General features: G+C 39.4%; 1 protein-coding gene across 1 annotated transcript in view; it reads right to left on the bottom strand.

Moving 5' to 3' along the window:
* Positions 1-3,605: 3,605 nt before the first annotated feature.
* Positions 3,606-12,631, bottom strand: part of LOC109556791 (mitochondrial adenyl nucleotide antiporter SLC25A24-like) — a 136,271-nt gene continuing 127,245 nt past the window's right edge. The window contains exon 10 of the mRNA XM_070785997.1: positions 3,606-3,845. Within this exon, the coding sequence (XP_070642098.1) occupies positions 3,841-3,845 (5 nt within the window). The 3' untranslated portion in view covers positions 3,606-3,840. The remainder of the gene's footprint in view (positions 3,846-12,631) is intronic.

The following is a 12,631-nucleotide window of genomic DNA, read 5'->3' as shown; positions in this document are numbered from 1 at the left end:
ATCTGAAACTCCAATACTTTGGTCACCTGAAGTGAAGAACTGACTCATTTGAAAAGACCCTGATGCTGGGAAAGATTGAAGACAGGAGGAGAAGGGGACAACAGAGGATGAGATGGTTGGATAGCATCACTGACTCGATGGACATGAGTTTGACACCTACTCTGGGAGTTGATGATGGACAGGGAGGCCTGGAGTGCTGCAGCCCATGGTGTCGCAAAGAGTAGATGTGACTGAGCAACTGAACTGAACTGAACTGAACAATAGCAACTTTTATGTGAGAAAAGAAAATGTTATATAGATATTTACACATCTGCATGAGGCAGGGCATCCCTACACACTTGTATGTTGCTAATTGCCAAAGACTAATGGCACCCTACTCCAGTACTCTTGCCTGGCAAATCCCATGGACGGAGGAGCCTGGTGGGCTGCAGTCCATGGGGTCGTGAAGAGTCAGACACGACTGAGAGACTTCACTTTCACTTTTCACTTTCATACATTGGAGGAGGAAATGGCAACCCAGTCCAGAATTCTTGCCTGGAGAATCCCAGGGATGGGGGAGCCTGGTGGGCTGCCGTCTATGGGGTCGCACAGAGTCAGACACAACTGAAGCGACTTAGCAGCAGCAGCAGCAGTGTTTCTACAGAGGCCAAGAGCAGAAACCCTGAACTTTCCTTAGCTCAATTTATTTCTGTAGTCAGGACACGAGCCTGGGTTCAGCCCAGTTCAACTTGCTTCTGTTTTCCCTGACATCTAGCCTTCTCGGGTGCTACTATCTTCCATCACTACCTTTTAACTTAAACAGTTTCATCTACTTTGGTCTTTGAAAACCTCCTTCAATACCTACTTTGAATACCATATAGTTAAGGGGTTCTGCTTGAATAATCAGTTGAGATTTTCATATTTTTTGCTGGTAAACAATCTTACCCTTAAAACAAACAAACAAACAAACAAACAAACAAAAAAAAACCCTACTGGAGCACTTAGTTCCAATAAGACCAAAGTTTCAGCTGGTCCACAAGGCTCTGATCATATTTCAAACCCTGATCATTGCTGTCTCAAATTTAAGTGTTCACAAAGTGGGATAACTAAGAGTTTGTGTGTGTGTGTGTGTGTGTGTGTACTCAGTCCTGCCGGACTCTTTGGGACCCCATAGGCTGTAGCCCGCCAGGCTGTCCATGGGGTTTTCCAGGAAAGAATACTGGTGTGGGTTGCCATTTCCTTCTCCAGATGATCTTCCTGTTGGCTCAGCATAAAGCTATCACCATCACTGGAAAGACCGTTTTATCATACTGTGAGTTTAAATTTCAATGTTCTAGTAGTCTTTAGGAGACAATAATCATTTTACGTTTTGACTCATTTATCACATTAAAATAACTGAATATTCTCCCCATGTTTTCCAAGGCATCTAAGAGACAGAATCCAGAAAGAGGTGAATTCTGATCTTACTCAGCCTATCCACTATCCCCAACCCTTCAAAAGGTAATTTCAGACAATTCTCAATCACAAAAACATGGCACTTAATTACTGAAAAACTAAAAGCATCTATTTCTGCTTTATTGACTATGCCAAAGCCTTTGACTGTATGGATCACAATAAACTGTGGAAAATTCTGAAAGAGATGGCAATACCAGACCACCTGATCTGCCTCTTGAGAAATTTGTATGCAGGTCAGGAAGCAACAGTTAGAACTGGACATGGAACAACAGACTGGTTCCAAATAGGAAAAGGAGTTCATCAAGGCTGTATATTGTCACCCTGTTTATTTAACTTATATGCAGAGTACATCATGAGAAACGCTGGACTGGAAGAAACACAAGCTGGAATCAAGATTGCCAGGAGAAATATCAATAACCTCAGATATGCAGATGACACCACCCTTATGGCAGAAAGTGAAGAGGAACTCAAAAGCCTCTTGATGAAAGTGAAAGAGGAGAGTGAAAAAGTTGGCTTAAAGCTCAACATTCAGAAAACGAAGATCATGGCATCCGGTCCCATCACTTCATGGGAAATAGATGTGGAAACAGTGGAAATAGTGTCAGACTTTATTTTTCTGAGCTCCAAAATCACTACAGATGGTGACTGCAGCCATGAAATTAAAAGATGCTTACTCCTTGGAAAGAAAGTTATGACCAACCTAGATAGCATATTCAAAAGCAGAGACATTACTTTGCCAACAAAGGTTCGTCTAGTCAAGGCTATGGTTTTTCCTGTGGTCATGTATGGATGTGAGAGTTGGACTGTGAAGAAGGCTGAGTGCCAAAGAGTTTACGCTTTTGAACTGTGGTGTTGGAGAAGACTCTTGAGAGTCCCTTGGACTGCAAGGAAATCCAACCAGTCCGTTCTGAAGGAGATCAGCCCTGGGATTTCTTCAGAAGGAATGATGCTAAAGCTGAAACTCCAGTACTTTGGCCACCTCATTCGAAGAGTTGACACATTGGGCAAGACTCTGATGCTGGGAGGGATTGGGGGCAAGAGGAGAAGGGGACGACAGAGGATGAGATGGCTGGATGGCATCACTGACTCGATGGACGTGAGTCTCAGTGAACTCTGGGGGTTGGTGATGGACAGGGAGGTCTGGCGTGCTGCAATTCATGGAGTTGCAAAGAGTCAGACACGACTGAGCAAATGATCTGATCTGACTATTATTATTAAATCATGTAAATAATTGTCACTTCAAATCAGTTGTGTCAAATTCAAAATGGATTCAAAGCCACATAGCTATCTCAGAACTTTGAAAATATTTCAGTCTGAACACAGACTTTCTTCATTTTGTGATCATTTGTGAAAATTTTGTTCTGAAGACTGATAGATTAAAAATGCAAGAAAAAAACTGGACATCTATTGAAGAATCAATAATCATTGAAATTGTATCAATATTCTATACTTATGTTTTTGTATGTAAAGCCTCCATTTCCTGCCCTCCCGCTCTCCCTTCCTTCTGGAATCACCAGTTAAAAGCTATTAGGCAGGCTTGAGAAAAGCTACCCAGCGTGGCTCAAAACTCAAGGAAAAAAGGTAACTAAGCAGGGCAGTAGCCTAATGTTTGTGAGACTGATTACATACAAAAGGATAGGGCAAATAAATGAGTATACTGAGGATAAGAGCTAGGCTTCTTGTTGTCAGAGAAGTGAGTTACAGATACACCAAGAGGAAAGCTAGAATGAATCCTACAGAGCTGAATTTGAATTAGTGGTATTGGTATGAATTCAGTTTTGAATATTTTTAGATACAGAAATGCAGAGGTGGTCTCTGTACTCATGGAACATACAGTTTAGTCAGGACAGACAGAAAATAAATTACTCATACCTCCAGGATAACTTTAACTAGAAGAAATTTGGGTCATATAATAACAATAAAACTAAGAATCTACAAAACAATAAAAATTTGCTTGTTGTACAGCAGAAACTAATACAACATTGTAAAGCAATTATCCTCCAATTTTTTTAAAAAAAGCCTATGATAAACCATAATGGAAAATATTTATGTATAATGGGATGACTTTGCTGTACAATAGGGATTAACAATATTGTAACTCAATTATTGTTAATCCCTATTGTACAGCAAAGTCATCCGGGATTAACAATATTGTAACTCAATTATCGGAGAAGGCAATGGCACCCCATTCCAGTACTCTTGCCTGGAAAATCCCATGGACAGAGGGGCCTGGTGGGCTGCAGTCCATGGGGTCGCTAGGAGTCGGACACGACTGAGTGACTTCACTTTCACTTTTTGCTTTCATGCATTGGAGAAGGAAATGGCAACCCACTCCAGTGTTCTTACCTGGAGAATCCCAGGGACGGGGGAGCCTGAGCAGCAGCAGCAGCAGCAGCAGCAACTTAATTATACTTCAATAAAAATAAACAAAAAATTTTCTCTTCTAATATTCATTTTAACAGTTTCGCAGTGCATAGAGAAATTTCAATTGCACATTTTTTTTTTATTTTAAAAGGTTCATCACTCATATTTAAAATGAGACTTTTTGCTTTATTTCTTTCATATATGTTTGCTATGTATACTCAAAAACTAAATGTCTTTTACATTGTTTTGCTTGTATCTTCATAAGACCTTCAAACTCATGATCACTTGTTTCTTTGTAATAATGTGACTGAACCAGTATCTTTGTAACAAGTTTGATATAGTTTGAGAGCAATTCAATTTGCAGAAAGTCCATCTTTTTAGTACATTTTAGTGCACTAAATGTACATTTAGTACATTTTAGTGCACTAAATGTACATTTAGTACATTTTAGTGCACTAAATGTACATTTAGTACATTTTAGTGTTATTTTCCTTTTGATGGAAAATGATCCACTATTGAAAAAATGGCCACAATGTAATGTTGCTACCAACTCAGCAGAGGGTGCTCCAACTTACAGATGAAGAACAGCTTTAGGATACATATTAATAGTAAAAATAGAGGGTAATGCAGGCAGGCAGCAGAACAAAGGAAAGAAGGAAGATTAGTAGGTCTTTATTTTTTAGTCATCAATATAGTTACGGATTCCTAAAATATACCAATAAAAAAATACAGAACTAAAATATTATTTAAAACCTGGCTATAACATTTTTTTCTTTTTAAAAAAATATTCTCTGTCCATCTTCATTCACTATGTGCTCCAGTAAAACTAAAGGAATGCTTTATATTAAAACCCATTATGTTAGTTTTTTAAAGTGTAACATATTTACTTTAAAAAATATTTTATATATTGCAAAAACAATCTATTACATCAACATCCTTCCATCAATAACAAAATAAGTTTCCTTTGGAGTCAGGAACTTTATGATCCCTGTGAATGGTTTCTCAGTGACTCAGTCATCTATTTAAGCCCTGAAGGATATAATGTAACTTTGTGCTGGGGTGGGGGGGGGTGGGGGGGGAAAGGGAGAACAATGGTTAAAGTTCATTTAGTAACCCTTGAAACCTTCTGTTGTCAAAATGTTACGCTTTTTAAAATTGTTATAGTGTTGATCCTTCTTCATTATTATTGTTGATTTTAATTAACCTTCCTTTTTCATGTCTTTGGGCTTCCCTAGTGGCTGAGCTGTAAAGAATCCGCCTGCAATACAGGAGACCTCAGTTCTATCCCTGGGCTGGAAAGATCCCCTGAAGAAGAGATCAGCTAACCGCTCCAGTATTCTGGCCTGGAGAATTTCATGGACTGTATAGGACAGGGGGTCACAATGAGTCTGACAAGACTGAGCGACTTTCGCTTTCATGTCTTTAAAAGTCTTCTGGATGTTGACTCTGTTCAGTTCAGTTCAGTCGCTCAGTCGTATCCGACTCTTTGCGACTGAACTGAACTGAACAGAGTCAATAGGCATTATATTACATGTGTGTGAGTATAGCCAATTTATGGTCATACCCTAATTCTGTATTTTTTATTTTCAAAGAAAAATACTTGAAGAAACTTAGTAGGCTATAAAGAGATGGTGTTTGGAGAGTCCAAGTGCCAGAAACCCAGACTGACTAATTTATGCAAGAAGCAAAGGACTGCAGCTGGAACTGAGGTAAAATAAAAACCATGGGGACTTCTCTGTAGTCCAGTGATTAAGATTCTGCACTCCCACTGCAAAGGTTTGATTCCTTGTGGGGGAACTAAGATCCCACATGCTCAGAGACATGTCCAAAAAAATAAAAGCAAATTAAACCAAGAATCATGAACTGGAACAGCCTCAATTCGGTATCTTGTGTCTCTGCTCCCATCTGTGCTCCTGCTTCTGTCTTCTCCCACAGTGCAAATCCCTTTCCTTCACATAGTAGGAAACATGGTTGTAACATCTCCCAGTTTCATATCTTACTACCTCAGGCACCAGAGACAGCCTTTTGTAACACTTTTTCTGGCACTAAGTTTCCAAATCCTCTTGAGGGACTCCTCAACTTAGGTTAGGGGCAACCCACTCCAGTACTCTTGCCTGGAGGATCCCATGGACAGAGAGGCCTGGTGGGCTGCAGTCCATGGGGTCACGAAGAGTCGGACACAACTGAGCAACTTCACTTTCACTTTTCACTTTTCACTTTCATGCATTGGAGAAGGAAATGGCAACCCACCCCAGTGTTCTTGCCTGGAGAATCCCAAAGACGGGGGAGCCTGGTAGGCTGCCATCTATGGCATTGCATAGAGTAGGACATGACTGAAGTGACTTAGCATGAGCAAATAACAATATCCATGGGCCAGGATTATAGCAGTGCATTGCAGTTCCCAGTGAATTCAAATAAGAAAGGGGAGAAGTGCATTTTGTGGAAGAGTATATAGATGTACAAACAGATTTTTCTTATTAAATATAATTGACTTGGGTTTCAGTATACCAGATTATATGTAATTTGCCAAATGTTCAAAAGTTGGTTCCATTTGAAAACAATTCAGAAAAATGTAAGCATCTATGAAATTGACTTAGTTCAGTTCAGTTCAGTCGCTCAGTTGTGTCCGACTCTTTACAACCCCATGAACCACAGCACGCCAGGCCTCCCTGTCCATCACCAACTCCCGGAGTTCACCCAAACCCATGTTCATTGAGTCAGTGATGCCATCCAATCATCTCATCCTCCTTCGTCCCCTTCTCCTCCTGCCCTCAGTCTTTCCCAGCATCAAGGTCTTTTCCAATGAGTCAAGCTCTTCCCATCAGGGGGCCAAAGTACTGGAGTTTCAGCTTCAACATCAGTGATCCAATGAACACCCAGGACTATGTGGATCTGTGTGGATCCACACAGATCTTTATTGACTTTGGCATACTCAATAAAGGATCTCCTTTAGGATGGACTGATTGGATCTCCTTGCAGTTTCAAGGGACTCTCAAGAGTCTTCTCCAACACCACAGTTTAAAAGCATCAATTCTTTGGCACTAAGCTTTCTTCACAGTCCAACTCTCACATCCAAACATGACCACTGGAAAAACCATAACCTTGACTAGACAGACCTTTGTTGGCAAAGTAATGTCTCTGCTTTTGAACATGTTGTCTAGGTTGGTCATAACTTTCCTTCCATGGAGTAAGCGTCTTTTAATTTCATGGCTGCAATCACCATCTGCAGTGATTTTGGAGCCCCCAAAAATGAAGTCTCGCACTATTTCCACTGTTTCCCCATCTATTTCCCATGAAGTGATGGGACCAGATGCCATGATCTTAGTTTTCTGAATGTTGAGCTTTAAGCCAACTTTTTCACTCTCCTCTTTCACTTTCATCAAGAGGCTCTTTAGTTCTTCTTTGCTTTCTGCCATAAGGGTGGTGTCATCTGCATATCTGAGGTTATTGATATTTCTCCCAGCAATCTTGATTCCAGCTTGTGCTTCATCCAGCCCAGTGTTTCTCATGATGTACTTTAGATTTAAGTAAAATAAGCAGGGTGACAATATACAGCCTTGACATGCTCCTTTTCCTATTTGGAACCAGTCTGTTGTTCCATGTCCAGTTCTAACTGTTGCTTCCTGACCTGCATATAGGTTTCTCAAGAGGCAGGTCAGGTGGTCTGGTATTCCCATCTCTTTCAGAATTTTCCACAGTTTATTGTGATCCACACAGTCAAAGGCTTTGGCATAGTCAATAAAGCAGAAAGAGATGTTTTTCTGGAACTCTCTTGCTTTTTCTATGATCCAACGGATGTTGGAAATTTGATCTCTGGTTCTTCTGCCTTTTCTAAAACCAGCTTGAACATCAGGAAGTTCACGGTTCACATATTGCTGAAGCCTGGCTTGGAGAATTTTGAGCATTACCTTACTAGCTTGCGAGATGAGTGTAATTGTGCAGTAGTTTGAGCATTCTTTGTCATTGCCTTTCTTTGGGATTGGAATGAAAACTGACCTTTTCCAGTTCTGTGGCCACTGCTGAGTTTTCCAAACTTGCTGGCATGTTGAGTGCAGCACTTTCACAGCATCATCTTTTAGGATTTGAAATAGTTCAACTGGAATTCCATCACCTCCACTAGCTTTGTTTGTAGTGATGCTTCCTAAGGCCCCCTTGACTTCACATTCTAGGATGTCTGGCTCTAGGTGAGTGATCACACCATTGTAATTAACTGGGTTATGAAGATCTTTTTTGTACAGTTCTGTGTATTCTTGTCACCTCTTGTTAATATCTTCTGCTTCTGTTAGGTCCCTACCATTTCTGTCCTTTATTGAGCCCATCTTTGCATGAAATGTTCCCTTGGTATCTCTAATTTTCTTGAAGACATCTCTAGTCTTTCCCATTCTATTGTTTTCCTCTATTTCTTTGCATTGATTGCTGAGAAAGGCTTTCTTATCTCTCCTTGCTATTCTTTGGAACTCTGCATTCAAATTGACTCAAACCAATGGCCAAATGGGATTCAATTCCAAAACAAAAAACAAACTAACAAGCAACCTTGTAGGGACATAAATTTTATATAAAGTAAAGTAGAATTAACAGGCTGTTAAATAGAAATTTAGCTAAGATACCAAGACAACATATATCCTAAGACAAAATGATATGCAAGGCCATAAAAGCAGAATTTTCAAAGGACATGTAGTAGAAAGTCAGTTTTGTGGCCTTTGAACCCCTCACCCATGTGGAAAATAAAAGGGGTTGGATTGGAATTAGAAGAAGCTATTTAGAGAGAGCTGCTACTGTACTAGAGATTGAAGGCGGAGACATAAGTGACCAGCATGATATCCAACAAGAAACTACAGAAGAGAGTTTCCTAGTAACTAGGTGGGTCTACAAAGAAGCCACATAAGAGAAAGAAAGAGCTTCACAAGATGTCAGGGCAGAAAACTCAAGTGCTGCTCACCGTGGTCTTAGGTAAGAACTGGCCTGCTGGCCCTTTCCTTGCCTCTCTATTCTACTGGGACTCTGATGGAGTTGGCAAGCTAGAGAAAATGAATCCTAGATGGGAAAAAACAAGAAGCCAAAAATGCCTCTCTCTCATCACAGGCCTTTTGTCTGTGGCAGGTCTGAGCAGAGGTAGAGAAAGAAATTTTAGTTTAAATCAAGATTGAAGTTTTGATGACTGTGCTAGGCCAGACATTTAATTAATTGAAAGTGATAAGAAAAGTTGTGAGATTTGCCCTGAAGTTCATCTAGAGCAAACAAACACCAGCCTCACAAAATGAGTTCAAAGAGACTCTGGGAAAAGTCACAAAGGCCTTTACATCACACAAGTTATAGTTGTTCTCATACTTAAAATACTCAGCTACAATACCATCTCATACCTGTTAGAATGGCTGTTAACAAAAAGACAAGAATAACAAGTGTTGGTGAGGATGTGAACCTCATGCACTCTTAGTGGGAATGTAAACCAGTGCAGCCAATGAGGAAAACAGTATGGAGATTAGTCAAAAAACTAACAATGAACTACCATATGACCTAGCTGGGGCTTCCTAGGTGGTGCAGTGGTAAAGAATCCACCTGCTAATGCAGAAGGAGCAAAAGACACAGGTTCAATCTCTGGGTCGAGAATATCCCCTAGAGTAAAAAAGGGCAACCTGCTCCAGTATTCCTGCCTGGACAATTCCATGGACAGAGGAGCCTGGCTGGGCTACAGTCCATGGGGTCACAAAGAGGCAAACATGACTGGGCAACTGAGCATGACCCAGTTATCCCACTTTTGGATATTTATACAAAGAAAATAAAAACACTAATCCAAAAAGATATATGCACAGTGAGCTCCAACAGTCATCTTGAAATCGGTCATGTGGTGGTCTGATCAGCATTATCTTGATTGTTTTAAGCATTAGTTAATCTTCATTTCTAGGGCTGATTTGTTCCCACTTTCTTGAGGCCAGTTCTTGGAACTATGCAAGATGGAGCAGCTTATCTCATGGCTACAGTCTGGTTATCATACAGTTAGCTTTTTCACTCTGGTTATAGTAACTGCAAGACAACTCAGGAATGTACATCAGACACTGTTATCTATGTCCTTCAGGGAGGAAATAAAGATTCTGTGAGGCTATTGTCCTAATCATTAACTGCCTGAGCGCCTGTTTTGTGTGTGTGTGTGTGTGTGTGTGTGTGTGTGTGTGTATGACTAAGAGGAGTCCTGGGCGACTACAGATTTTTTTTACAAACAATGAGGCAGGCGACATAGAGGGGCTTTCATACCTCAGAGGGCCCTGCACGGTCTTGCTTGGTTTCAAAATGAATTGAGGCAGCTGTTAGAGAAACATCCTAAATTCTAGACACTTTACATATATAATTCTCATTAAGTCCTATAACAATCCTCCAAAGTAGGAATTAATAACCCCTCTTCTTTTTCACATATGTGATGCCTATCAAGAAGACTGGGTGACTTTCTCAAAAAACAGAGTCATGATTCATATTCATGTTTATCTGGTCCCAACAAACATGTCCTTTCCAAAGGTCACATTAGTTCCTGTGTCTGACATCTTTAAATTCCAGATAATTTACCAAAAATCTCTGAGCTCTAGTTTCTTTGTGGACAAGATTGGATTAAAAATGCCTGCTCTCCTTCCTTCTAAGGATATTGGAAGAATCATGAGATAATACATTATACATTATAAAGAGGAAAGGAACAATACCTTATTGTTCTTTCCTCTGCAGACAGATTTATATTGGAGGTAATCATATGAGGGGATCATAAATATAATCATAAATTGCTTGGGATATACTATACTAAAAGCCATTATATCTTCTCTGAAAAACATTTAAAAATGGAAATGCTTGCCTTAAATATAAGTTTACTGGTCCACAAACATAAAAAACAAAAGCAGAGAATGGAAATCATTCCTTTTTCACTTGTTCACTGAAACAAAAAACGTATTTGGATTATGTAAGTCATTGCTGCTGATGCTGCTAAGTCGCTTCAGTCGTGTTCAACTCTGTGCGACCCCATAGACGGCAGTCCACCAGGCTCCCCCGTCCCTGGGATTCTCCAGGGAAGAACACTGGAGTGGGTTGCCATTTCCTTCTCCAATGCATGAAAGTGAAAAGTGAAAGTGAAGTCGCTCAGTCGTGTCCGACTCTTAGTGACCACATGGACTGCAGCCTACCAGGCTCCTCCGCCCATGGGATTTTCCAGGCAAGAGTACTGGAGTGGGGTGCCACTGCCTTCTCCGATGCAAGTCATTACCAATCTAATAATTATCTTGACTGCAGTGATCCAGACTGTACATGAGGGACGTGGAGGAAGGCTGGCCACTACGTGCACCTGTTGGAATTTTCTTTGGGCAAATTTGTGAAACCTCAGAATAAGTTCCTGTTGCCTACACAACATCCTGCATAGACTTCCTGATAGCCTTTTGTGATATGTCAGGGTGAGTAACTAAATAACATTGTAAACAACACTTCAGCTTTCAGTGAGGCATTCATTCTCTCCCTAGGAAAACAAAGGTTATTTATGAGAAAGAGAGGATGGCTAAGAGAATTGACTATTATAAAATTACTAAGTTTTTAAAAATGCATTAAAATATGCCTATTTTTGTTACCTTTTTATTCTGTTGAAATGCTAAGGCATTTCATCTTAAATGCAAGGCTTCATTAGCCACCTGTGTTATACTAAAATTTTTTCAACCATTTAAAAATTCTCTCCTTTATACCAATTTCTTTTGCTATTTTTAACTGACCTATAGAATTTCATTTCTGATCACAGAATGATACATGTTTATTGTATGGAAAATACAGAAAAATCACAGAAGGAAAAAAGCATGATCTCACTGTCCAAAGGCTAACTTAGATGTGAAGTCTTTCACTTCCTCCCTCCCCTGTCTTTTGTGTAACTGCTTTACTGCATATTCCTATTTTTGATTAAAACAATCTTAGATTACATATTACTATTTTGAATACTGCTTTTCCTAGTTCATATAGTATAGCCATTTTTCCATGTCATTAACACTCTTACATCATTATATCAAATAACTGTTTAATACTGTATTGTGTTATGTTTAAATATTTTGTTAAACATATTCATTATTACAATTCTCTGCTATTATAAACAATGAAAAATATAAACTCTCTAAAAGATAAATCTTAACCTTTTTTACCCTCTCTTCCTCTACTGCTTTATTTTGCATTACATGACTATTTCCTACATAAAATGGCCACATCTTAACAGGGTGTTAGCTCTGTAAAGTGTTTTTCTTTCATTAATTCACCAAATACTCAACAAGAAGCTTGTTTTGATAGGCTATATTGCTTTAACAAATAGACCCAAAAGTGTAACCATCTAAAAGTAATTATTTCTCACTCACATAATAGTACTACACAGGTGTTTCTGGTCACAGTTAGCTCTCCTCCATGCAGCTTCAGGAAATCTAATTTCAGGCTTAGAAACTGTACTTATCATTTCCACTCACATTCCATTGGAAAGAACTTCACCATATGTCTACCCTCACTACCGGGGATGCTGAGAAATCTTTAGGTGTATTTCAAGGAAGAAGGGGAGATTTCATATTTTTCGGACACCCAGACATCTCCAACTTAGTACTATAAAGAAACCTGAGGAAATATTTTTCTGTGGGTAGTTCAATATTCTGGAATTAACTCCCTAATTTACAAGAAAAATCTTAAGTAGCTTTATTTTTTCAAAAAATTAAGCAATAAATATACTTTTGCAAAAGAAAAATTAAAGCAGGCTACAGTGTCACAATGCCTTAAAATTTTTTTATAGACCCACAAAATTTAGAGTAGGCTTTTCCTTCCAGGATCACCTGTAGGAGATATTCCACTA

Source organism: Bos indicus, chromosome 3, assembly GCF_029378745.1.
Source record: "Bos indicus isolate NIAB-ARS_2022 breed Sahiwal x Tharparkar chromosome 3, NIAB-ARS_B.indTharparkar_mat_pri_1.0, whole genome shotgun sequence".
In the NCBI taxonomy this organism is placed as follows: domain Eukaryota; kingdom Metazoa; phylum Chordata; class Mammalia; order Artiodactyla; family Bovidae; genus Bos; species Bos indicus.
The sequence above is the reverse complement of the archived record's forward strand: the minus strand, read 5'-3'. Positions and strand labels throughout refer to the sequence as shown.